Source organism: Gadus macrocephalus, chromosome 8 (assembly GCF_031168955.1).
Source record: "Gadus macrocephalus chromosome 8, ASM3116895v1".
NCBI classification, from domain to species: Eukaryota; Metazoa; Chordata; class Actinopteri; order Gadiformes; family Gadidae; genus Gadus; species Gadus macrocephalus.
The window spans coordinates 5,678,550-5,701,409 of NC_082389.1; the positions used below are offsets into that span (position 1 = coordinate 5,678,550).

General features: G+C 46.8%; 1 protein-coding gene and 1 long non-coding RNA gene across 6 annotated transcripts; one reads left to right on the forward strand and one right to left on the reverse strand.

Annotated features, from left to right (window-relative positions):
• On the forward strand, nucleotides 1-22,860 carry LOC132462707 (uncharacterized). 5 transcript variants are annotated; one of them, XR_009526897.1, is made up of 7 exons: nucleotides 17,811-18,156; nucleotides 18,495-18,568; nucleotides 18,655-18,787; nucleotides 19,057-19,230; nucleotides 20,281-21,909; nucleotides 22,202-22,325; nucleotides 22,565-22,860. It is a non-coding gene; the product is annotated as an uncharacterized LOC132462707 (long non-coding RNA). The 5 variants fall into 5 exon arrangements; XR_009526896.1 differs by having other exon boundaries at nucleotides 20,281-20,640; nucleotides 21,621-22,325; XR_009526894.1 differs by having other exon boundaries at nucleotides 20,281-22,325.
• LOC132462702 (glutamine synthetase) lies at nucleotides 14,384-17,655 on the reverse strand. The gene is made up of 7 exons (XM_060058402.1): nucleotides 17,510-17,655; nucleotides 16,727-16,914; nucleotides 16,399-16,560; nucleotides 16,142-16,288; nucleotides 15,929-16,056; nucleotides 15,606-15,805; nucleotides 14,384-15,476 (listed from the first exon to the last, which is right to left on the reverse strand). The coding sequence occupies exons 2-7, from the start codon at nucleotides 16,890-16,892 to the stop codon at nucleotides 15,164-15,166; spliced, it is 1,116 nt and encodes a 371-aa protein (XP_059914385.1). The 5' UTR covers nucleotides 16,893-16,914; nucleotides 17,510-17,655; the 3' UTR covers nucleotides 14,384-15,163.

Sequence of the window (22,860 nt, forward strand, 5' to 3'; positions counted from 1 at the left end):
TTCCCCTAGCATGCACAAAGTGTGCACGCATGCATGCAACGGGAAACACATAACGCTCCTATGGCACATTTACAGCGTCTGGGTCAGTTCCTTTTACAACATCAGAACCATCTACGGCCTGATGACACTGGGAAAATGACACTTGCATAATGTGAGTCCTCAAGATGAGCAATCTCGCGATCAATGTGTGTGTCTGTGTGTGTGTCTATCTGCGTATGTGTGTGTGTGTGTGTGTGTGTGTGTGTGTGTGTGTGTGTGTGTGTGTGTGTGTGTGTGTGTGTGTGTGTGTGTGTGTGTGTGTGTGTGTGTGTCTGTGTGTGTGTATGGGTGCGTCTGTGTCTGTGTGTGTGTGTGTGTGTGTGTGTGTGTGTGTGTGTGTGTGTGTGTGTGTGTGTGTGTGTCTGTGTGTGTGTGTGTGTGTGTGTGTATGGGTGTGTCTGTGTCTGTGTGTGTCTGTGTGTGTGTGTGTGTGTGTGTGCGTGTGTGGGTGTGTGTGACCTCTTTGTGGAACACTGCCCACTCTCCTCGCGGGAGTTCAAAGGTTTCGTCGGAGACTGGGCAAACCGCTCACCGTGTGGATGTCGCTGGCGTCGACGATAGGCGTGGAGCCCGGTCTTGTGACACAGCGACAGTGGCAGTGAGGTCAGCGCAGTGAAGATGCCATGAAGAGATACCATTCACTCGCAGTGACAATGGGTGGCTCCTTCCCTCACACACACAGTTGACCATGAGATAGGCTCTGGATAGAAAACAAAACCATTCTGGACTGAAGGCTGCATCTTTCGGCGCAGATTATGCTTCCAATATTGGTCCTAGGATGTCTAGGACCAATAGACACCCCCACCCCCCCCCCCCCCCATCTGTGATAAGGTTTTCTGGGATTTGACGACCAACACGGCTTAGCTGCTCGCCGGAGAGACTTTCACCTCCCCGATATTAAACCAATGCTTCCCAAATGGACCGCCAGGAGCGCCGTCAGGACTGTGTGGGTCAGACTCGCAGCGGAAGAGGATGGAGCGATTTTCATCTTTCTAAAAAATGTGTTTTAGGGTTTGAACCCAAAATGCTTTGAAGGCCATCGCCGGCCTTGCGGATCAAACGATTGGGACTGCCTTTCTCTCCTGGCTTCCCTACACTTCACATCTTTTACTAATACAACACGGCAAAATAATTTGGGAATGCCGATTCTGCCTAAGAGTACTGTGAAGAAGACTTTGCAGTACTGCGAAGAGTACATGGCCTGTACAAATGTTAAAAATAGCAATATAGCTCTTTAGTCTTTGTGCAAATACATTTGTACTACTACATGGTAATTCCATGTTACTTTGTCCATAAACTGCCATTGTACACATTCGTGGCAGGAACCGAATATGTACAATCCATGCAGTGCCCTTTTGACAAACGATAATGCTAACGAATGTTTGAGTGCATTCAGGAAAAGTGGCTACGATGGTTTAATCACCCAGTATTGCCCTGCAACTGAAATTGAATGCACGCCATCGTTCTTAACACTGAAGGAGACCCATCTCCCTGGATGGTTGCCTCAACACAACAGCAGCAGCTCTCCCCCAGAGGGAAGCCTGTTTTCCAGCAGCAGTGATGCAGCTTTATTCAAACATGAAGGAGTTTAGTTTATCCCTCTGTGACACACGTCCTCTACCTGCTATGAGCAATAAATAAGAGGCTTAAGGAGGTTTTGCTCACTCCCGGTCCCCCCCCCCCGCCGCCTCCCCCCCCCCCCTCCTCTCCACCTCCACCATGTTGAAACAATGACCCAGCAGTTTTTGGCCCCTGGCCCCGTAAAGCGCCAGTTTACGAGCTCATACCGGATAGAAGGCGCTGAAGAGATGATTAGCAGCTTGCTGGTATGGCTTGGGGGGCGCTAGGTGTTACCGCTACCGCTAACGTACCGCTAACGTACCGGGAACACCTGCCTGCACGGCATGTAAGGAAGGCTGGGACTCTTTCTCATGTTGCCCCACTGGTAAGAGGTCCCTGTAATCAACACTACAGAATCCCTCTAGATTTAAGCTGGAGAGTTATTGTGTGTGTGTGTGTGTGTGTGTGTGTGTGTGTGTGTGTGTGTGTGTGTGTGTGTGTGTGTGTGTGTGTGTGTGTGTGTGTGTGTGTGTGTGTGTGTGTGTGTGTGTGTGTGTGTCTGTGTGTGTGTGTGTGTGACTGTGTGTGTGTGTGTGTGTGTGACTGATTGGTGTGTGTGTGTGTGTGTGTATTTATGTGTGTGTGTGCGCATTTGTGCACATGTGTGCGTGTTTGTGTATGTGCGCATGCGGCGTATTTGTGTGTGTGCATGCGTTCCCATGTGTGCGCGTATTTGTGCGTGTGTGTGTGCCAGTGCATGTAAAGCGTTTCAAAGGAGCTTTAACTAGCCGCCATGATAATGAAGCCATTGAGATCCGATTGGGCTTTTAACAATCTAAACACACCATGAATGAACAAACCCATCTTACATAACAGCAAAAAGGGCCGCCTTCTAACGGCCATGAAGCTATGGACAATTAGGCCTCCATCAACAGTCGATGCCAGACGTCAGATTTGATTCACTAATTTCAAATGAAATATAACCTTTTTCTCCGTTCTGCAATGTATCACTAAAAGGGACTTTCCGGACCAGCCGATCTTTATCTTGTACTGTTGTCCTAAACATTAGGTCACGGCCTGTCCTTGAGTCTGCTTGATACATTGAGTTAGGAGCAATGTTATTTGCAGAAAAAAAAATTGAAGCTATCTCAACATGGAACAAATCACCGATAGCACTCGCAAGCTGGACGGTTAATCGCCGAAGATACAACAGATGATACCTGTTGTGTCTAGAGTGAGGGCAAAAACAAAGTCTGTCCATAAATATGTGCATCTAACTATCTTAAAACGGCAACAATGACTGATGATCGGCACAACACACTGTTTCAATTGTTTAAACTGTAGTCCCTTTTTAAAGGAATTGCAGTTCGTTCTACCCGACTGCTCGTGCCTACAGTAACACTTTGCTGGAACTTCAGGTTCAGCTCTTCCCTCCACCGGTTCTTCCTCCGCTCAAAGGCCGGCTGTTGGCCGTGACTCAGAGCTTTAATGGAGATGGCTCAGCCAAAAGTCTTTTGTCGGTGCATGTGTGTGTGTGTGTGTGTGTGTGTGTGTTTGTTTGGTGTGTGTGTGTGTTTTTATGTGCGTTTGTATGTTTGTGTTGGTGTGTGTGTGTCTATGATTGTGTTGGTGTGTGTGTGTGTGTGTGTGTGTGTGTTTGTTTGGTGTGTGTGTGTGTGTGTGTTTTTATGTGCGTTTGTATGTTTGTGTTGGTGTGTGTGTGTCTATGATTGTGTTGGTGTGTGTGTGTGTGTGTGTGTGTGTGTGTGTGTGTGTGTGTGTGTGTGTGTGTGCGTGTGTGTGTGTGTGTTTGTTTGGTGTGTGTGTGTGTGTGTTTTTATGTGCGTTTGTTTGTTTGTGTTGGTGTGTGTGTGTGTGTCTATGATTGTGTTGGTGTGTGTGTGTGTGTGTACACGGCCCCGGTGCATCCTAGCGGTTATTGTGCTCCCAGTGTCGTTCCCATCTCAGTTCTCCCCCCTGAGGAGGGTCGGGCAGGTCCCGGGCCTGGCTCTACTTCGGGGCCGGGTTACGTTTCACAGAACGCGGCGCTGCTTGCCAGCCTAATGAATTGGCTTCACAATGAGGGACAATTCCCGTTTTATCCTGCTAACCCTCTGAACTGCTCCTTTACCACAATGCACTGCTCTCAGCGGACATCGTTCCCACGGTATCGTGTGCAACCTGGGACAAGCCGCGGCACGGTGTCTTCGTGTGTGTCTGTGTGCATGTGTGCATGTTTTTGTAGATGAGTATGCGTTTGACTGTATGTTTGGGCTGATCTATTAGGGATCGAAGGACATTAAAACGTAAAAACATAACAAACTCCCTTCATTTAAACAGGCCCTCAAAACCCACCTTTTTAAGATTGATTTCACCACATAACCTCTTTCCCTTCTCTCCCCTTCCTCCTTTTTTAAAGATTGTTTAACCTATTTATGTTCTTATTCAAGCATTTTATTTTGTGTTCACTTTGTAAAGCGTCTTCGGGTATTTAGAAAAGCGCTTTATAAGTCTAATGTATCATTATCATAATTATAAAACAAAGGCTGAATCCATTCGAGTCTATGAAAAAGCAGCTTTTCATCCCAGGTCCTTTTGGTTTACATAAATGTTTGCAACCCACGGGATGTAGCAGCCCCTGACCAAAACCGTACAATATATCCACTGCCAGATCCTTTTTCCTACCCGAAAAGTACAGACATATGGTTCTTATGAAAGCAGGCAGCCAATAGTATTTTGGTTCTATTGGACACGGTCAGTAGTGGTCCCCGCTGGGCATGGCACTGAAATACCAAACCGAAACACTTTGTTGTCCCAAGAAGGAATGAATAGATTCAGACTTGATATGTCATAGATAGCGGTACTTGAATCGCTTCCCAATTTCATGAAATTAAATTAAGTGTACCCACAGTCCTTCAAAACTGTCATGGTCTGTCGGTTTCCTTGTCTTCTTTTGGTGTGTTACCTGTTTTACTTTGGTATCGGTCTTGTCTCTCCCTATGTCAGGTTTCCCTTCTGTGTGATTACTGCTCCCTCCCCTAATGAGTTTCAGCTGTTACTCGTTGCGTGCCCTGTGTGTGTTTGGTATTTAAGCCCTTGTCTTTCATTTGTTCCTGGTCGGATCATTTTAGTTTGTGCTGAGGTATGTCCTGTGTGTTCCCTGTGTTCCCTGTGTTCCCTGTGTTCCCTGTGTTCCCTGTGTTCCCTGTGTTCCCGGTGTAACTTGCCTTTGAGTTAATAAATGATCATTTAACCTGAACTGTCTGCGATTGGGTCCTACCTGCCTGCCTGCCACCCGCTAACCGAGAAAAAAACTCACATTTAAATAATCCTGCCTTGATTTTTTTAAAGATGGCATGTGTATGGAGAAGAATGTGAATAGAGTTGCAATATCAGGTACGGTAATTCAATTTTAAACATACTAAACACATTAACATGTCAAGGCGGGGCTTCAACTTTTTTCCTATACATCCTCAAAGTCAACTTACGCTGAAAAACATTCTTGTTGTTCCCCCCACTCCCAGTGAAAGGAGTACCCGATCCCGACTGTTATTTCATCATGTTCTTCGACAAATTAGTACGTGAAAGGTCGATCCTCGAGTACTTTAACTTTTGGTTTGTGTTGTCTTCCATCCTGATATAACGAGTGTATACAGAGAAATGGTTTATGGAAAGGGTTACTTTAATTGCATAGGATTTGAGTACTTTCTGCCACTGCCAAGATCCCAATCGAACTGATGACCCTACACTTTCCCTTTAAACCTGTCATTATTTGACAGCCATATTGATCGACCTTTGACCTGTCGAGTGAACCCTGAGCGAAATTTCCCTATAAACTTTAAGACTATATCATGAAAAAGCAATAAACTGACGAAATGTTTAGAATTGTAAAGGCTGAGCTATAGGGCTGTATCTCCTTCAGACGTTGTTTGAGCTTGTGAAAGTGTGCAGTGATTACGACTTGTTTGTGAACACATAATCTCTGCTGTTTCACCCTGCTGTGGACCCGTTGTACCAGCTACTCTCTTGTGGCATGATATAAGACACGTTGTTTTTTTTACCTTGATTTTGACTGTGAATCCTTACTGTGGTAAGGGGAAAAAGTGAAGTGAAACACGTCATTCTGTCCATAGCAAACAGATATCCGAGCATGGCGTGCTAAAGCACAAACAGCATAATACCAAAAAATGTCTGCCACGGTTACCGTGCATGGTTCTGTTCATGAGCCATTAAAACAAACCAGAGGGTGACCAAGGCAAACAACAAACCCTAATACGGAAACGACGAGGACGAGGACAGCGAAGAAGAACATTCCTGTGGCGAAATTAACAAAAAAATAACGTCAAAGATAAATAAACCTTTCCCGACCCACCGGTACGTTTTGTCGCGCACATGCCGCGGCGTGTTTTCCTCTGCGCCGAGCTCCAAAGGCGGCCACACGCATCTGGTCTGATCACGGGTCACATGGGGGTTTTAATGTCAAAGGCCTGTTTATACCCTGCTGCGGCTCCACTGTTTGATGACCGGCTAACACCTTTGGCCTCCACACCAGTGATCCTATTACTTTGAACAGCGCCCCAGACGGACTCCGAGCTCGGAGCCGTATGGGAAAATGCGTCACTCGTCTCTCCAGTGCATCATTGTGTTTTGATTACTGGCCAGGGGATTACGGCGACGTTTATTCACTCTAATGACAGTGCCTCAGCCAAGATGGCGGCTGTCTCGGTTTATATTCTACCACTTCTACTACTACTACTAGTTCCTGGTTCGCTGTGGGGTTGGCCTGGACGTGCGTGGGAGGGATGAGGAATAGATCCGACCACTCCGCCGAAGGAAAATAAAGGATTTAGTCGGATTAGGGCCTCGAAGCAGACGAGCGACTGGACTTGCTGGGGCAACATTAGATACATGATCAGAACGTTAATCCGTACAGGGGCTCAGCCGGGTGGGGTGAGCTGCTGGGGAATACACACATTCCTGTTGTTTAATCCTTAGATAGATGGATGGATGAATCTTGGAGAGATTTATCTCTCGTCTTCTGTTGCGATCTCAAGTTTCAGAGTATGCTGACCTCTTTTTATGGGAGCAACACTGACGTATCAGGCCTACCGTTCTTTAGAACCTGCAGAACGTTTTCCAGGGAAGTGTGTTTGACGATGTTTAAAATTCGTTGTGACACAATGCTGGCCGCTGTCTGAGGTTGCAATTGTGCGACACAAACAGACATGCATGCACAGCGCACATTAACACACGCACGTACAGACCGTTTATCCTGTACATTACACCAGCCCAGTGCAGGGTCAGGATCCCCTCAGGTCATAATGAGCTTAAAGGGGGCATATCATACCACCAGGTGTGAGTGTGATTGGCCATTACAGGCAGGTTTGAAAATGTGCAGCATTGTGACATCACAGGTGGGCGTGTCCACCTAGATGTGTGCTGGATAGATCAGTCTACCAGCCTACCCAGTGGACTGAAGTAAACGCTGCTCATCTATCCAGCAAAGATCTAGGTGGACACGCCCACCTGTGATGTCACAATGCTGCACATTTTGAAAACGGCCTGTAATGGCTAATCACACTCACACCTGGTGGTATGATAGGTCCCCTTTAAAGCTACCATTAGCGGTTGCTAAATAACTCATGACTTATAATAATGATCAAAGGTTTAGCGACATTTCGCCACATGTGTCTATTGGTTGGCGAAGGTTAAAGCAAAACCTCAGAATTCCTCAGGGCATAGCATCGCACTGGAGAAGGGCATCAGACCTGTATTGATTTTTCTTGAGACCGTTCAGCCCTCCGTCACAGAGCAGGGAACCCTATTATAGTGATGTACAGTCGACACAGAAGGGCAGAAGGTTGGGCAGGGCGACAGCTTCACTACGGACCGCCATTAGCGCAGAAACGTCTTAGAGATATGTTGTTAACATGTCGATATTGGTCACGTTAACGTAACCAAAGTAGACGGCTTAATGAACCAAACTTGACACCTTAGCGTAACAAAAGATGATGCATTGTTGATTGTGGCCAATGAGGGGGCTTTAAAATAGGCCATTAAGGCAAAAACGTCTACAAATATTGTGATTGTGGTCACGTTAACCTAACTAATGTTGACACATTAACTTAACCAAAATTGACCCGGTAACGTAACCAAAGATGACATGTAGTTGGTTGTGGCCAATGAGGGACCATGAATCAAGGCAGTCATACACATTAATGAGGACGGCTTCATCATGAGGATGAACAACAACACAAGGGAGAATGTTAAGCATGCTATGCAAAAATTACTGTTGTGGTCGTCTACGAATATGCTACAAACTTGTTACGATGGCCTTCCATGTCCACATAGTGACAGTCACACTGTACGCATAGTGCGCACGTGTTATGTAAATCTTGCGAATGGCAACACCAACTCTGAGGCCTTCCGCACACTGAAGCACACCCAAACTGTTCCTTTTGTATGTGTGCCTTGGCTCGCCCAGGCTTGATTACAATTCAATTCAGCTGTTGGCTCTTGTCCCACCTGGAATAATTAGGAGGCTTGAGTCACCTTCCACAAGTCATGCCATTCAATTCAATTATTCATAAGCATATATTTTGGCTTGCAAAAGAAAATGAACAAACAGAGTCAAACCTCCCTTTGACTTAACCCTGCCTGTAGGAGAACACATAAGGATAGTTGCAAGTGAAATGTCTATTAATTAACTGTCCTTGGTTGAACAATTTATGGTTCTGCGAGTGACATAAAATGTACTTATTAAGATAATCTCACTGTTCCCTCTCTCTCTCTCAACATTTTGCCAATTTATTTTCATAACTGTTCACCTTATAGGAACAGTCCCCTGTAAATCCATCCTCCATAATTGAATGGGTAGCAAAGTAGGGTTGATCTTTTGTGGTCTCGTGGTTTAGGGCCTGGTGTGACTCGGAGAGTGGTGTATGTTAAACATTTATTCAGAGACACAAGGTAAAAAACGTATGCGTGTCTTCATGATACAAAAGCAACACTGATAAACTACACAGACATTGTTACTATCACATATTATTTATGATAGAAGAAGAATATGATGTACTATAAAATAAGATAATATAGGATTGTACTTAATTATTCCCAAGGGAAGTTAGTGATATGGGAGAGCGGCTGCCTGTTGTGGATGGAAATAATGATGTATTCTTTATAAAAGATGTAGAATATGATGTAGGCTAAACAATATGGTGTGTATATCAGTTCACACCTCAAAGCTGCAACATTTGAGAGTAATTATAAGATAAATATTATGCATACGTACTGTATGTGAAATATCAATGCATAGGCTATAGTATGTATGCATTCATATTGTTCATAGTTATTTATACATTCATATATAACTGTTCACGTTATGGAAACAGTCCCCCAGATGATCCCTCTCAAGTTAAACACAGAAAAACGGATTAAAGCTGAATAAACATTCAGCACCCCCAACAAATCATGTTATACATATTGAATATAAGTGTCGTCAACTTAGTGAAATGGCATGCGCCTCAGACTTTGTTTTTAACACCCCTATTAGACACTTCTATGTTTTGACGCGTTTTGTTATGTTGTTATGTATGCATTTTTTGGTCACATTAACGCGCCTATAATCGACGCTGTAACCCGACAATCTCCTAGACGTTTTAGCACCGCAACGCGTCCCTTCGCCTTCACAACTCTCAGACCATGGACTCTACTGCTCTACAGAAAGGTGTGTCCTGGCCTCTGCCAGTGAAGCGTGTCTGAAGACGGTCTGGGCCCGTTTTATTGCGTCATGCAGCTCTGTATGACTCAAGTCAGTCACTTCAGAAGGGAAGGTTGGATCTCCGCTGCAGTGAACAGTCGCCACGTCACGTCGCTGCCTCTCTCCGTGTCTTCCAGCCGGACATCCTGCTGACGCGTCAGGCAGTACCTGCACCCTCTGGCGTGGTGCCGAAGGCTATAGCTCAGGGAACGTGGCGATGGCGTGGAGGAGTGTGTTTCCTGATAAGAAACATGCGTATCAAGATGCCGTCTCAGCCGATTTGTGTGTAATGTTCTAGATTGTACGTGGTCACTTGACCTTTTGTTTTTCTCGCTGAAGGTGCAGATAGGGGCGAGACTCATACTGTAGTATGACCCCTAGTAACTGCGGTATCGCTAAACATATATCCCCAGGGGTTTTGTCAAGAAAATACTAATACGCGTGTGCTTATGTTTTTGCTTAGAGAGAGGCGATGGACAGGTGTGGTGACTGGCGTCACATGACAAATAAAATCGGAGAAATAAGCATTCCCTTTGTTGTGTCGATGGACAACAGCTCCCCCCGTGTCAATAGGTAAAATAACAAACAGGCTTCTCATGTCTTAGCTGGTGACCACTAGAAATGCTGGACGTACAAAGAAACACAATGCAGATTATTCTCTGTCCCTCTCTCTCTGTTGCCTGGGAATCGGAAGATGTCTATTCAACGCACACACAAAACAGGCAGTGTTTTCTAGGTTGTCCTCATATGCCCGTAAGATCATATGAGGACTGATAAAGATAGCTGATTGCCTCTATCTTTGTCCGGCGGAACAGTCCCAGTGTAAACCATATCCTTGTAACCCTAGGTGGTGTGTTTTACCATAAATAAGAATACGGCATATTGTTGTCCAACTTCGACGGATTGTTCCGTGCGCGTGGCGATAGCTCTCTTTGCTCACGGAGCATACCTTCAAAATCATCGGTCAAACGCGCCACAGCTGATTAGATTGTGCATAAAGGTCATGGGGACGAGGCAAACACACACACACTACCTGTGTAGAATACAGCAGAGGGAAATATCAGCAGATATAGCAGAGGGACATGGACAGAGGCGGCCTCTTGCTGGGAAACAGAGTGGGGGGTGGAAATGAGAGGCCCCTTACATTGTTTGTGTGTGTGTGTGTGTGTGTGTGTGTGTGTGTGTGTGTGTGTGTGTGTGTGTGTGTGTGTGTGTGTGCGTGCGCGTGTGCGTGTGCAACAAAGCACAACCCCCCCCAGTCTGCGAAATTCAGCTGGACACCCATCGGGGTAGGAGTGCTCTTCAGTGACTTGCAGCTCTTGAGTAGAATTGTTTGGATCCCGTTCTTGACGATAGGCAGCGTTCTGGCTCACAAACATCCCAGCTATGGAAGAGCTGGAACAGTTTCCACTTAGCTTGAACTGCTATGAAGCAAAAACAAAGGCTGGTCTACAGAAATGGATCCACCGATCTCTTCTTGTGAATGACTTGGCCCTGTGGGTTGTTTGAGACATGCTCATGCAAGGTTTAACTGCTGCCTGAACCGCCCTTCTGTTGGGGGGGTTGTGGTTTGGGTCATGTGACATACCCCCTACCAAACCCTGCTGTTTTGTTGGGGGGGCGGGGGGGGGGGGGAGGGGTGACAGATGCAGGTCAACCCCCTTCCTACTTCCTGGTAAACAGAATTCTATTCTTTCTTTCATTTTGTTTTACAATGCAATGAAAAGCAACAAGGTTTTATGTAAGGGGACTGCAAACTGACCCGGTAAACGCTTGCACTTTTAGTGCAAAACACATGCTTTCCCGTAACCAAACTTTGAGTGCGAATGCATCAAACATGGAACCCAGTGGCCCTTTCTTGTGAGTTGAAAATTAGTATGAAGCAGGCCCTGTTTAAGTCCAAATGCTCATCTGTTCTGGTGCTTTCTTCCTTGAGAAGAAATCCTTGAAAAAAACTAAGTAGGATGGTGTGGCTTACTCCTCCCGGCAACCACAGAATCAGTTCGGGCCCGGCGACGTCCACTGGGATGATCTACTGGTCATGCACCATATTAAAACATGTATCATATTCATATTCATACATGTATCCAATCAACATCATGTCCTATGGACCTCCATTAGATCCCAAAGACACAATCTCCACACATAAAAACATTACATTGGTGTGTCATTAATGTAATGCTCTGCATAACATACGGAGGCCCAGACATGACTAACAATAGATTCAAGACCATTAATATTAACATCGTCCCGACAACGAAGAGGCTCACGGACCACAGCCTGCGTGTCCCGTTCCACGCTAGAAGGATGGTCTTGGCCCTCTCAGGTTGCTCGTCGGCAGCGTAGGCAGTACTGTGTCACTGTGTCACACTACATCAGTGAGTCCAATCACAGGCCAGGTAGGCATGACTACATGTAGAGGGTTTAGCTCCAGGCCAATCAGACGGCCTCCCACCGTCGACAGAGATTCGACTTCTTGTTAAAAAGCCGCGTGAGGCGCGAGCATCAATGCATGATGCCTCTGAGGTGAATGTGCAGCCCTGCCAGTCACTCTGTGTGTATATGTATCCCCCCATGCACGTGCTTCTCAATGTGAGAGATGATATCTCCGTCCGTCTGCTTTCACTTACATGTAGGCACCATGTACATGTGAATTTGAACGTGTGTGGGTGTGTGGCTGTTTGTGCATGCGTCGGCATGCATGTGTGTGTGTGTGTGGTAGACTTCCATAACTTGCCCTAAAAATCACCTAATTTGATTAATCATAACGGGCATTGAAACTAATTGCAAAGACGCAGGCTGCAAGCCTTCTGTGTGCAGGAATGTCCTTATGCGTATAGTATATGTGTGTCACTTCTAGCCTTTTCCTTACTTTTCATGCTGCAGTGCCTTTAATCTAATAAGTACTGGTTCAAACTGGTTTGGCGTTGCACAACGAAAGCCAGTGGCAGGAGAATCTTACATGTGGTGGATGGAGAACCCTCAAAGCTCTGACTCCATGTGTGTTTCATGGGAGCAACATCCGTCTCCTGGCTGCTAAAAGCCAACACCGCGGTGGTGGTGGGGGGGATGTGCATTGATTTACCCCCATATGGGTGCAGGGTTGGCTGCCCGGCGTCTTGGAGATGTCTTTCGCCGAAGGGCCACTGTGCTGTTCCATTTATGAGACCCAATTTCATATTTCTCGTTGCATAACATCCATGTTTTTTTGCCCATTGCACCCGTTTCATGCTGGAGCCAACTGGGTTGAGCCTGTACATTCCGGCGGTCGCTATAGCAACAGAGCAGCATCCCTCCCAGTCCTTTGTACAACCACCCCCCCCCCCCCCCCCCTCTCCTCCATCGCTTTGGCTTCTGAAGAAGCTGATTGGGATTCCGCGTGATGGCTCTGTCGGCTGCTTGATAATCTGCACCACAGAGACGGAGAGAAAACAGTTAACACACACACACAAACACATCTACATACATATAAATCGATATAATATCAAATAGCATTCATTTGCTTACATGCATATATCCTAATGAGCAGTAAACAAAGGACAAGTCAACCATTGGCAAGAAACACATTTATCCCCCTTCTAAATGAAAAACACTTTAAATTATTGATCCCCGAAAAATAGTAAAATAGTACGATTTCAGAGATTTTTACAAGAACTAATACGATGAACAATCAGAAACATGTTCTACTGCTTGCTTGCTAATTCTGATTCTCTGTGGAGCACAGAAATAATACACAAAATAAGCAGCTATAAGTACTCGCTACGACACTGAGTTAAGCTATCGGACCAAAGACGGATTGCTTTGTACACTCTGTCACCCTGCCATGGATTCCATCGAACTGTGGAGTCATCTTAATACCAGGGTGAGTGCAGGCTGGCCTTCCTGGTCTCTCCCCTCAGTGGTGGTGAACTGGAGAGGAGTTGATCCCTCTTCTGTATCCCCTCCAGTGCTTTGGGGCAGATCTTTCTCTGTTGACTCGGTTCTTAGATGTGGTTCTATTTTGTGTTGTTTTCAGAGTCGGCGGGGACAGTATAACACGGTATATTGTCCTGTCTTGCTTAAACTGTTTGTCAGGTCATGCTTGCCAAAGAAGTCCCTAACCTCAATGAGACCTCCTGAATAAACAAAGGTGAAATAAATAAATACAAACGCATGCACCTTTCTGTGAAAACCATTTCACCAAAAACGTATTTCAACCTTTTTCAAACAGAACTTGGCAAAACAAAGTTACGTCACTTTTTTCAGTTGAAAGTATGACTACAGCTTCTGCAAAGCCCTTCCCTAGCAGTTAAACCTGCCCTCCCCTGTCTGATTGGCCGTTGTGATCCCCATGGAGCCAATCAGAGCAAGGTCAGTCTCTGTTGTGAGAACATTTGGATGTAGGTAAAAGGTCGTGGCAAACTTCAGACCCAATGCCCTTCCCCCTGAAGTGCAAGGAAGAAAACCAAAGATAAATACTTATTTTGCTGAGGTAGGATCTTCTGTACTTACGGAATGTGCTTTATATAACGGCAAGGTGGCAACAGCTTAAATGCCTGAGGTAAACTGTAAAACCTTATCCGCCTTCTCTTTAAGAGACCAAAAATTGGTCCCTATGAGACAACATTTACAAAATAGGAAGTCAGATATACAGCTTTTGAAAAGCTTATTTCCTTCAAACAAAAAAACAATGGGAGAATATCCCTTGTTTTCAGTGAAGAGCAGAGTTCACCTCCTGAAATGTGTTGAGATTGCTCATCAAGTAGTGGGGGAAAACCCATGTTCAATAAAGTTGTCTACCTACACTTCTGGCCAAAAAGTTTTTTTCTCTCATGCATGACTGCTGTGCATTGTCAGAATGTAGAAGTATGCCCTTTGGTCACAGGGTAGTGTTATTTTGGGCAATCTAGTATTGACCCATTTCTTTTTTGCCTGCTCATCATAATGAGAACTGGTTGCAGGCCTCAGGTCAGATTCACATCAAGAGTCTAGAGGAAATCGAATAAAGTCGTCTGCTGCAACGCTGCCAAATGAAAAGTCACAGCATTCGTGTCATAAAATAAGTTTTAAATGTTTCAAGGAAAACAGAAAGGTCCAGTAAAAATCACGCTTTTACCAAATCAGGTGAATTACAATATAGCAGTAGACAAAGGATAAAACTCCTTCATGAGTTGAACAGAAACTCTACAAATGGCAAGGGAACGATGTTAAGACAAAAAGGTCTGATGAGTACAAACATCTACAAAGTGTACCGTACGAACTTACAAACCCAGCATGTCCAAAAATCTGGAGACCTCCAATGGTGCCATTTAAAAATAAAAACAGTTCTCAAAAGTATTAGTAACATTTAAGATTGGATAGTTGGAAACGGCAGGTCACGATATAACAGTTAAACTAGTCAAGACTCATTTTAGAAATTACACATGATGTTCGGCCAATAGCAGCTCTACTCTTCAGTGTCCATGTGCTTTAGTCGTTTAGAAAAGACTACGTTACATCATTAAGCAAGTTTTTAAAAAAACGTTACGAAATCCTTCCCACCCCTCCCTAACACACGGGGGGGGGGGGGGAAGGTGTACCCTGCCCACCGCTACCAACCAGACACCCCCCCCCCACCCCACCCTCTTCACTTGGCAAGTCGACCATATTCAAAAAAAACTAGCAGGTTACATTTTTATCATTTCAAGGGAAGAAAAAGAATACAGTACTAGTTCGCCTTTCAGCCGTTAAAAATAAAATACAAAGTAAACTCAGATAAAACACAGGTGGGCGGTGGGGTTTGTGTGCGTGCGTGTGTGTGTGTGTGTGTGTGAGTTTTCAGTGGGTCTAGTACTCCGTGGGCTCCTCGCCCTCCTCCGCCAGCAGGCAGGTGCGGATCAGGGCCTCCGTCACGGCGTACGGGTCGCAGTTGGCGGACGGGCGGCGGTCCTCGAAGTAGCCCTTCTGCTCCTGGCCCACGCTGCGCGGGATGCGGATGCTGGCTCCGCGGTTGGCCACGCCCGCCGAGAACTCGTGGATGTTGGAGGTCTCGTGGCGGCCCGTGAGCCGCCGGGCGTTGTCCAGACCCCCCTTGGGGTCGTAGGCGCGGATGTGGTAGTGGTGCCTCTTGCCCAGCCGCTCGATGGACTCCTCAATGGCCCTGGGGGGAGGGGGGGAGAAGACGAGGAAGGTACAGGTTAGGGCCCCGGCGTGGTCGAGCGGCGATGCGATGGCTGGAAGCAGTACCCCCCCCCCCCCCCCCAGTACTCCCAGCGGGAAAGGGACTCACTTCAGCCCACCCTCCTCCCTCATCTCCTTGGTGCTGAAGTTGGTGTGGCAGCCGGCGCCGTTCCAGTTGCCCTGGATTGGCTTGGGGTCGAAGGACGCCACCACGCCAAAGTCCTCGCACACGCGGTGCAGGATGAAGCGGGCCACCCACAGGTGGTCGCCCATCTTGATCCCCTCCGTCGGCCCCACCTGGAACTCCCACTGGAGACGCAGAGGCAAAACCAGTAAGCATCTCTCTCCCCCCCCCAAACGACACATCCACATCGTCTGGGCAAGCCGACCCACCAACCAAACAGCGGTTCACTACACCAGATGTTGGGTTACCTGTGCAGGCATCACTTCAGCATTGGTTCCACAGATGTCCACTCCGGCGTACAGGCAGGCTTTGTAATGAGCCTCCACGATGTCTCTGCCATAGGCCTTGTCGGCCCCCACGCCACAGTAGTATGGACCTGTGTGACGGCACGACTATAGTTAGGACCTCGTCACTTCATGGACACCTTTCAGAAGGCAGTCGTGTCATAAGTAGGCCCTTGCCTTGGGGTCCGGGGAACCCATTGGACGGCCAGCCAAAGGGATGCCCGTCGGTGCCCAGAATGGTGTACTCCTGCTCCATGCCGAACCAGGGGTGCTGGTCCTTCACCATGTCCATCACCTTGTTGCACGCCAGTCGCAGGTTTGTTTCTGCGTGCGCACAATTATTATAGTTATTAACAGATCCCTTCGCTTTCAATTTGCATACACGCGTCTTGATTGGCTATGACTAATCAATGTCAAAGCCACCGTCGAGTTACCTGTAGGTTTGTGGTTGTACTTCATCACCTCGCACAGCACTAGTTTATTGGGGTCTCTACGGAACGGGTCACGGAACATCGCGGCGGGAATGAGATACATGTCGCTGTTGGAGCCCTCCGACTGGTAGGTGCTCGAGCCATCGAAGTTCCACTCTGGGAGATCTACCGACCAACATGAAATGACAGGTTAATAAAGGCAGTACATCCACCAACAAAGATTGACTTAAGCGTTTCCTCAAAGCTAATATACAGCGTTGAGGAAACGCTGTATATTAAACGCATGGAGGATGGGAACAATGAGCATATTACGTAACCCTTGTGCCTTTACCTTCGATGCTCTTGGGCTCGGAGTCGAGCGTTCGGGTTTTGCACCGAAGACCCTCTCCGGTGCCGTCGATCCAGATGTACATGGCCTGGACCTTGTCTCCCTGGGGGAGCTCCATGTACCGTTGTTTTACAACTTTACTCAAGCAGGCGCTGGCGGACGTAGCCATCTTATCGTCTGTTATAACACACCTGGAGACGGGAGGAGAGAGGCGGCGTGAGACGAGGGTTTCCCCGGGCACGTTAAGGCGCACATGTTTGTGCAACACACAGCACGTGTTGCACACCATTGTTCTATATTCTAGAAGGGATAAGAGCATGCAAACGCAGGTCTCGCAGCCTCACTTTAGCATGTTCACTGCGGTCCAAAGCCAAAACAAAGGAAGCGTTCATACATGCGTTCATACATACGTCCACATTGGACTAAACTGCTTAAATCGCGGCGTAAATCTCTCCCTCCCGACGGTCCACAGTGGACGAAGATTGCGCTCTTAAGTTACTACATCAAACATGGTATTAGGGAATGCAACTATGTATATACACCGTACGATGTGCCTCCATGCTGCCGTACACAGCCACGCATTGTAGTCATGGTTACACTTATGCCAGACCGAAGCGCCATTACATAATTGCCCCCCCTCCCCCTCCCCCTCCCCCCCACACAAAAACACTGTCCCTATGCAATTACATATGGCAGCAAAAAACAATCAACGTCAATGATACGAGATGAAAGGCATTAAATATGAATCTTACAAAATCACCCAAACAATAAAGAGAAAACAATTACCTTTAAAAAGAATAGGTTGGAAGAAAAAAAAGCTAAAGGACAGAAAGGTCCCAGGAGTTGTTCTTGAAACTCTTAGTAGTTGTTGTCTCATTCTCTGATACCTCAAAATCCCAGATCCAGTCAAATTTATAACAAGATGGATAGGGACGTCCGCGTTTCGGATTGGTCAGAGAAATCTCGACATGTTTACTCCGCGGTGACGAGCGGACGTCATTGGTCGGGAGCGAAGCGCAACGCCCTCAACTTGGAGGAGAGTTTCTTATGCAGCACATGCCCAAAAAAAATCTGAAATCTGCAGCGTTTGCCCTCAATTTCACGCAAAGAAAGGAAAACAACTTTGTTTGTCTGATTGGCAGATGAAATATTTTTTATTTGGGTTTCATAACGTTTGTACCTAATACGTGATGACGAAGAAAAAACACGTCTGCCCCTCTTTCCTTGTTTATCATCCACCCCAAACGGCGGTAATTAATGTCCCCAAACGCCCCCAAGCGGTTGAACTACAGAATTACAGCTAGTTTATTGGAGGTTACATAAACAAAAAAATGTATGCAGACAAGAGTACCGATTGGGTGAAGGTGCAATGGTGCATACACCCGAACATATTCAAATCATCATTATGTATTGATCCAAGATTCACTGCTAAGGTATTTTGCCAACATCTTCTTACCATAGAAAAAGCGCTAATTCCTAAAAGAGAGAAGGCAAACGCTTGCCTGCACCAAAAGTGCACAGACAAGAACGTTGGCCTGTTGTTCTAACTGAAGGATTTAAAACGAATGTTTCTGTTTAAAACATCACAACGTTATTTATTTTTTTATTTTTTTATTATTTTATTTATAGAATGACCGGTTTCATCTATAGTTGGAGGATAGTTTAAATTTAACCATTTCAAATGTTGTTGGGACATTTAAAATATGTGTGTGTGTGTGTGGGGGGGGGGGGGACATTTGATATGTCCCTGCACCACCTGGGGCTCTGGCAGGGGCTTGACCACTTCCACTGGTAGAAGCCATCTGGTAACAGGTGTTTTTGTGTCCGGAGATCCCTGCAGGAAAGGTAAGTGTTCTACTCATAATGCTGTAAAAACAACAGTATTCGTTGACATTACGATAGTCCCGGTCTCATCCCCGGAGTCTGTACAGGCACCACAGAATGATGGATTTTACCAGTGGATTCAAAACCAGCACTTCTCATACTTCAAACAGACTGAGCTCTTCCACCACTTCTCCCTCTGCAGAGAGCTGCCCCAGGTACCCTCCTCATGTCAGCTCAAAGGTACTCATCCCCATATAGGTATCCAGCATGTGTGTGCGTGTGTGTGTGCGTGTGTGTGTGTGTGTGTGTGTGTGTGTGTGTGTGTGTGTGTGTGTGTGTGTGTGTGTGTGTGTGTGTGTGTGTGAGTGTGTGTTAATATGTGTGTGTGTGTATGTACTGTATGTTGCCACGTTCAAGTTGCAGCACAATTGTGTCTAAAGTTTATCCCCTGTCTGTGTGTGCGTCCATGGGTGTATGCTTGTGTGCGTTTGTGTGTCTGTGTACGTCAGGACATTAAGGAGAAGACTTGGGGACCTTCTGCGTGAGAGTGGACCACTTGCTTCACATGGCCCTTCGGAGGGACCCAGGCCAGAGGGCTCGCTACCAGGCCCACTACGCCTTCATCAAGGCCTTCCCACTCCCGGTAGGCTCCAGCTTCATGGCCGCCTGTCGCCTCACCTATGGTAAAAGTCTTTCGATGCACTTACTTATTTTTTCAAGATTTATCTGTGAAAGTTTGATCCTTTTTATTGTAGAGTAAGTCAGGAAGGTATGGGAGAGAGAGGGGGAGACGTGCAGCAAAGGGCAGCGAGCAGGAATAGAGCCCCGGTCCTATGGGCTGCCTCGGTGTCTCTGGGTCTGCAACAAGGCGATAACACGGGCGACTGCTCCTCCATCGCATACGCAGACCTGGGCTCTGACGGAGGTCTGGAGCCCAGGAGGGCGCCTCTCTTCAGGGGTCACCGAAGGCCCGGTTCAGGTTCGCGGCTCGGGGATGAAGAGGGACCCGACAGCCCCAGACTGCTGATGTGGTCGCCATTTAGAAGTCGCAGAGTGTCAGTGCCACCATGTAGCACACCGGTCCGAACGAGGGCGAGACGGTTCACCGGGACGTCCGCACCGGAGTAGGAGCGTCCCGGGAACGAAGGGGAGGCAAGCTAGGGTTGAGTGCCGGCTCTGTCGCTATGGCGAACCGGGCACCCCTCCCCTCCATCTTCAAACACCCAGGGACGGACACAGCCCCTTACTCCTTCATCAATGCGCCCATATTTCATTTGCCGTCCGTTATGACCACCGGTCGTGCGCCCAGACCACCACCACCACCACCACCAGGGCCCCCGTCTGCGGCATGTCCCTCAGCACTGCGATGACCACCTGTCTGTGGGCATATCTGCCGACGCGGTAGCAGGGCGGCCTAATAAACACTCCCTGAGGGTTCAAGGAGAGGACAGCAGGGAAGCTGACCCTGGCTGAGAACACAGCCACGCACCTTGTGAAGTGTTTGCCCTGCGGAAACGCAACGACCTTGATTCACGCTGCCAAGCAAGAACTAGGTGTGACTCTGTATCAATTGTAGAACGTTGAATGTACATAAGGTGGCGGCCGTGAGACATGACTCATTTTTTCAAATTAAATATCAAAGCGTTTTATCCATGACTGTGCATCTGCATCACATTCCTAGTGTACAATTTAGTTCAAGGATTTTATTCTCATTTTGTTTTATTTGTTTTCAGATTCTGGCTCGTACGTTCTACAGATTCTTGGAAGAAGAGGACAAATGTCTTCCCACACATCTGGTTGGTATCTCAATGGGAATGTCCCATTGAAATTAAAAAACAATTTTTCAAGGTAGTCCAGGCCAAGAGGCAGCAAAAAAGACAGCAAAAAGCAAAAGAGTTGTCAGTTGTTGGTGCACAGCGCCCCCCGGGGGACGGGATGCGCCGAGGCAGAAGGTGTGGCGGATAAGGGTGTTGCAGGAACCTGGGTCAGCGATCTTCTGCTACACTGCAGTGGTACCTCTGAACGAGGGCTCCCCCTGGGGGACGTCAGGCGAGGGGCGTCCATCCATCTGGACCACAAGAAGCATGAGAAAGGTACGTAACACAGTCAATTGAAAATTGTTTATTCGAACCAAATCAACACTTCAAGTGGGATATGTCAAGAGAAACTTAATATACTAAATGATCATGTCGAAACAACGTATGTTGCATCAAACCCAATGTGTGAATGGGTATTGCTGAACCCATTCTATGGAAGGCTGACTCCTATTTTATCTAATTTATAAGACCTGCGTGACCTCGCTCTTGCAAACCAGGCCAGGGCCCGGGAGCGTGGCCTCTGGCTGCAAAAACATCTGCAGGGTAAAGCTGCCGTGTACCTATCATATCTGAGACAGTATGGACTGAAGCAGTTTCATGTATTGACTCCATTAGCTTTTCTTTTGTTTGTTTTGGTTGGTTTGTGTTTGTTCATTGCAACTACCCCTTAATAGCATAGCTTCTACATAATCGCATTGCATCAGTTTGAATTATTTTTTTTTAATATTATTAATGGAATGAGAAACATTGGTGGAGTTGGTTTGTGAATTGAAGTGCGGAGTCGTGTATAACAGAATCCTTAAACGATATGTTGTCATGACAATGGGGAAGCATATTTTGAAGAGTTATCACAGAATAAAAATTGGTTACAGAACAGGTCATTGAGATATTAAGATGTCCTTCGTCCCCTCTTGATGTTCCCCGGATGGAGGAAGGTTGGGGCTGCATTAAAAACCCTTAATTTAAACATCAGATTTGCTCAGAATAAACACAAGTAGAATTGATCAGAACACCTTCCCTGAGAGACATCAGAGCGCAGACGCTTTTAAACGGGTGAGTTGTCAACACTTACTCATTGTATCGTTGGGCCCACGGCTTGCCATGCAAGCTGCCTCCCCAATCTGTTATGTTCTCTCACTGCCTCTCAGAGCATCAAACAAAAGCTGTCTCTCTCTCTCTCTCACCCTCTCTCTACCTCACGTTTCTTCTCTCTCTCGCTCTCGCTCTCTCTCTCTCTCTCTCGTCTCTACCTCCAGAAACGTTCTTGGAAAGCCGTCAGCAGGCTCATCCGAAGCATCTGTCCATTCCGACGTCGCACCATGAGCAACTCTGAAACGTGGATCCCGGTTTTGAGGCCTACCTCGTACACCGGCGGGCTGTTTACTCCACAAGCACGCGGTTTTATAAATGGACACTATTCATCGCCCTTTGCTCTTACTGACCCACTTTCTAACGATCCGTCTCTGTGTCGTTAGGGAGTCCGTCCTGTATTCGTGGACAGGCCTACATGGCCTCCATTTTAAAGGGGTGATATTATGCCACCAGGTATGAGTGAGACTAGCCATTACAGGCCTTTCCCTGTGCCCTGGTGACCTCAGTAGTGTATTTTGGATAGACAAGCAACATTTGCCACAGTCCACTAGGTAGGCTGGTGGAATGATCTATCCAGCACAAATCTAGGTTGACATACCCACTAATGAAGTCAATAGGCCACAGGGAAAGGCAGATTTTCAAACGGCTTGTAACGGCCAATCACACTCACACCTGGTGGAATGATATCGCCCCTTTAAATCGCATGTCGTGTTGTATCTGACCACCGTACTGCATGCACCTTCAGGAGGCCGGCGTGCCCTGCTGACAGAGATGAGCCCTCAGAAGAGGGAGACTACAGCTCGCTCAAACTGAAGGCTGACGTCGTCGTTGATTCTATCACCTGCGCTGAAATGTTCGACCGGCTCAGGGTGAGAAACTGATCCGATACAGGGTATATCCAGGTGTTGTTGTTGATGATGATGATGATGATGATGATGATGATGATGTCAGAATCTTTGGCAAAGGTTAAGCCAGACACTATAATATCTGTATGTCAGATAGTATTGATTCTTCGCAAATGGGATCTTCAGGATATATTCTCAGTCTTCAGGAGTATCTTGTCATTGTTGGTCGCCATTGAAGACATATGTGGATGTGTTCTCAATAGGCAGATCAACATTTCAATGGATATGTCGCTGTCCATCAGGCAGCTTGGCGGGCAGAGTGGACAGGAGTCTATTTCCTGAGGCCATGTTCTCTGTGTTTCCTACTCCGCTCTACTGCTGGAAAAAGTGAGTTTTGTGGTGCTTGCAAGGATACAGACGAGACCAGGTCCACATCACATCAATAGTACAGGAACAGGTTAAATAAGATACATTTAGATGCATTGAGAACATTGTGTTACAAATGTTGTTGTTTTTGTCTTATCATTTATGAGCAAAAGTCTGAACCGAGATGGACCAA

Bases quoted from the DNA above. Each gene is read 5' to 3' on its own strand.
- LOC132462702 (XM_060058402.1), bottom strand. From the start codon at position 16,892: ATGGCTACGTCCGCCAGCGCCTGCTTGAGTAAAGTTGTAAAACAACGG. The intron at 16,289-16,398 runs GTAACTCGACGG...GTGCGCACGCAG, and splicing joins GTACAACCACAAACCTACAG to AAACAAACCTGCGACTGGCG. The intron at 15,806-15,928 runs GTAACCCAACAT...CTGCGTCTCCAG, and splicing joins CTGAAGTGATGCCTGCACAG to TGGGAGTTCCAGGTGGGGCC.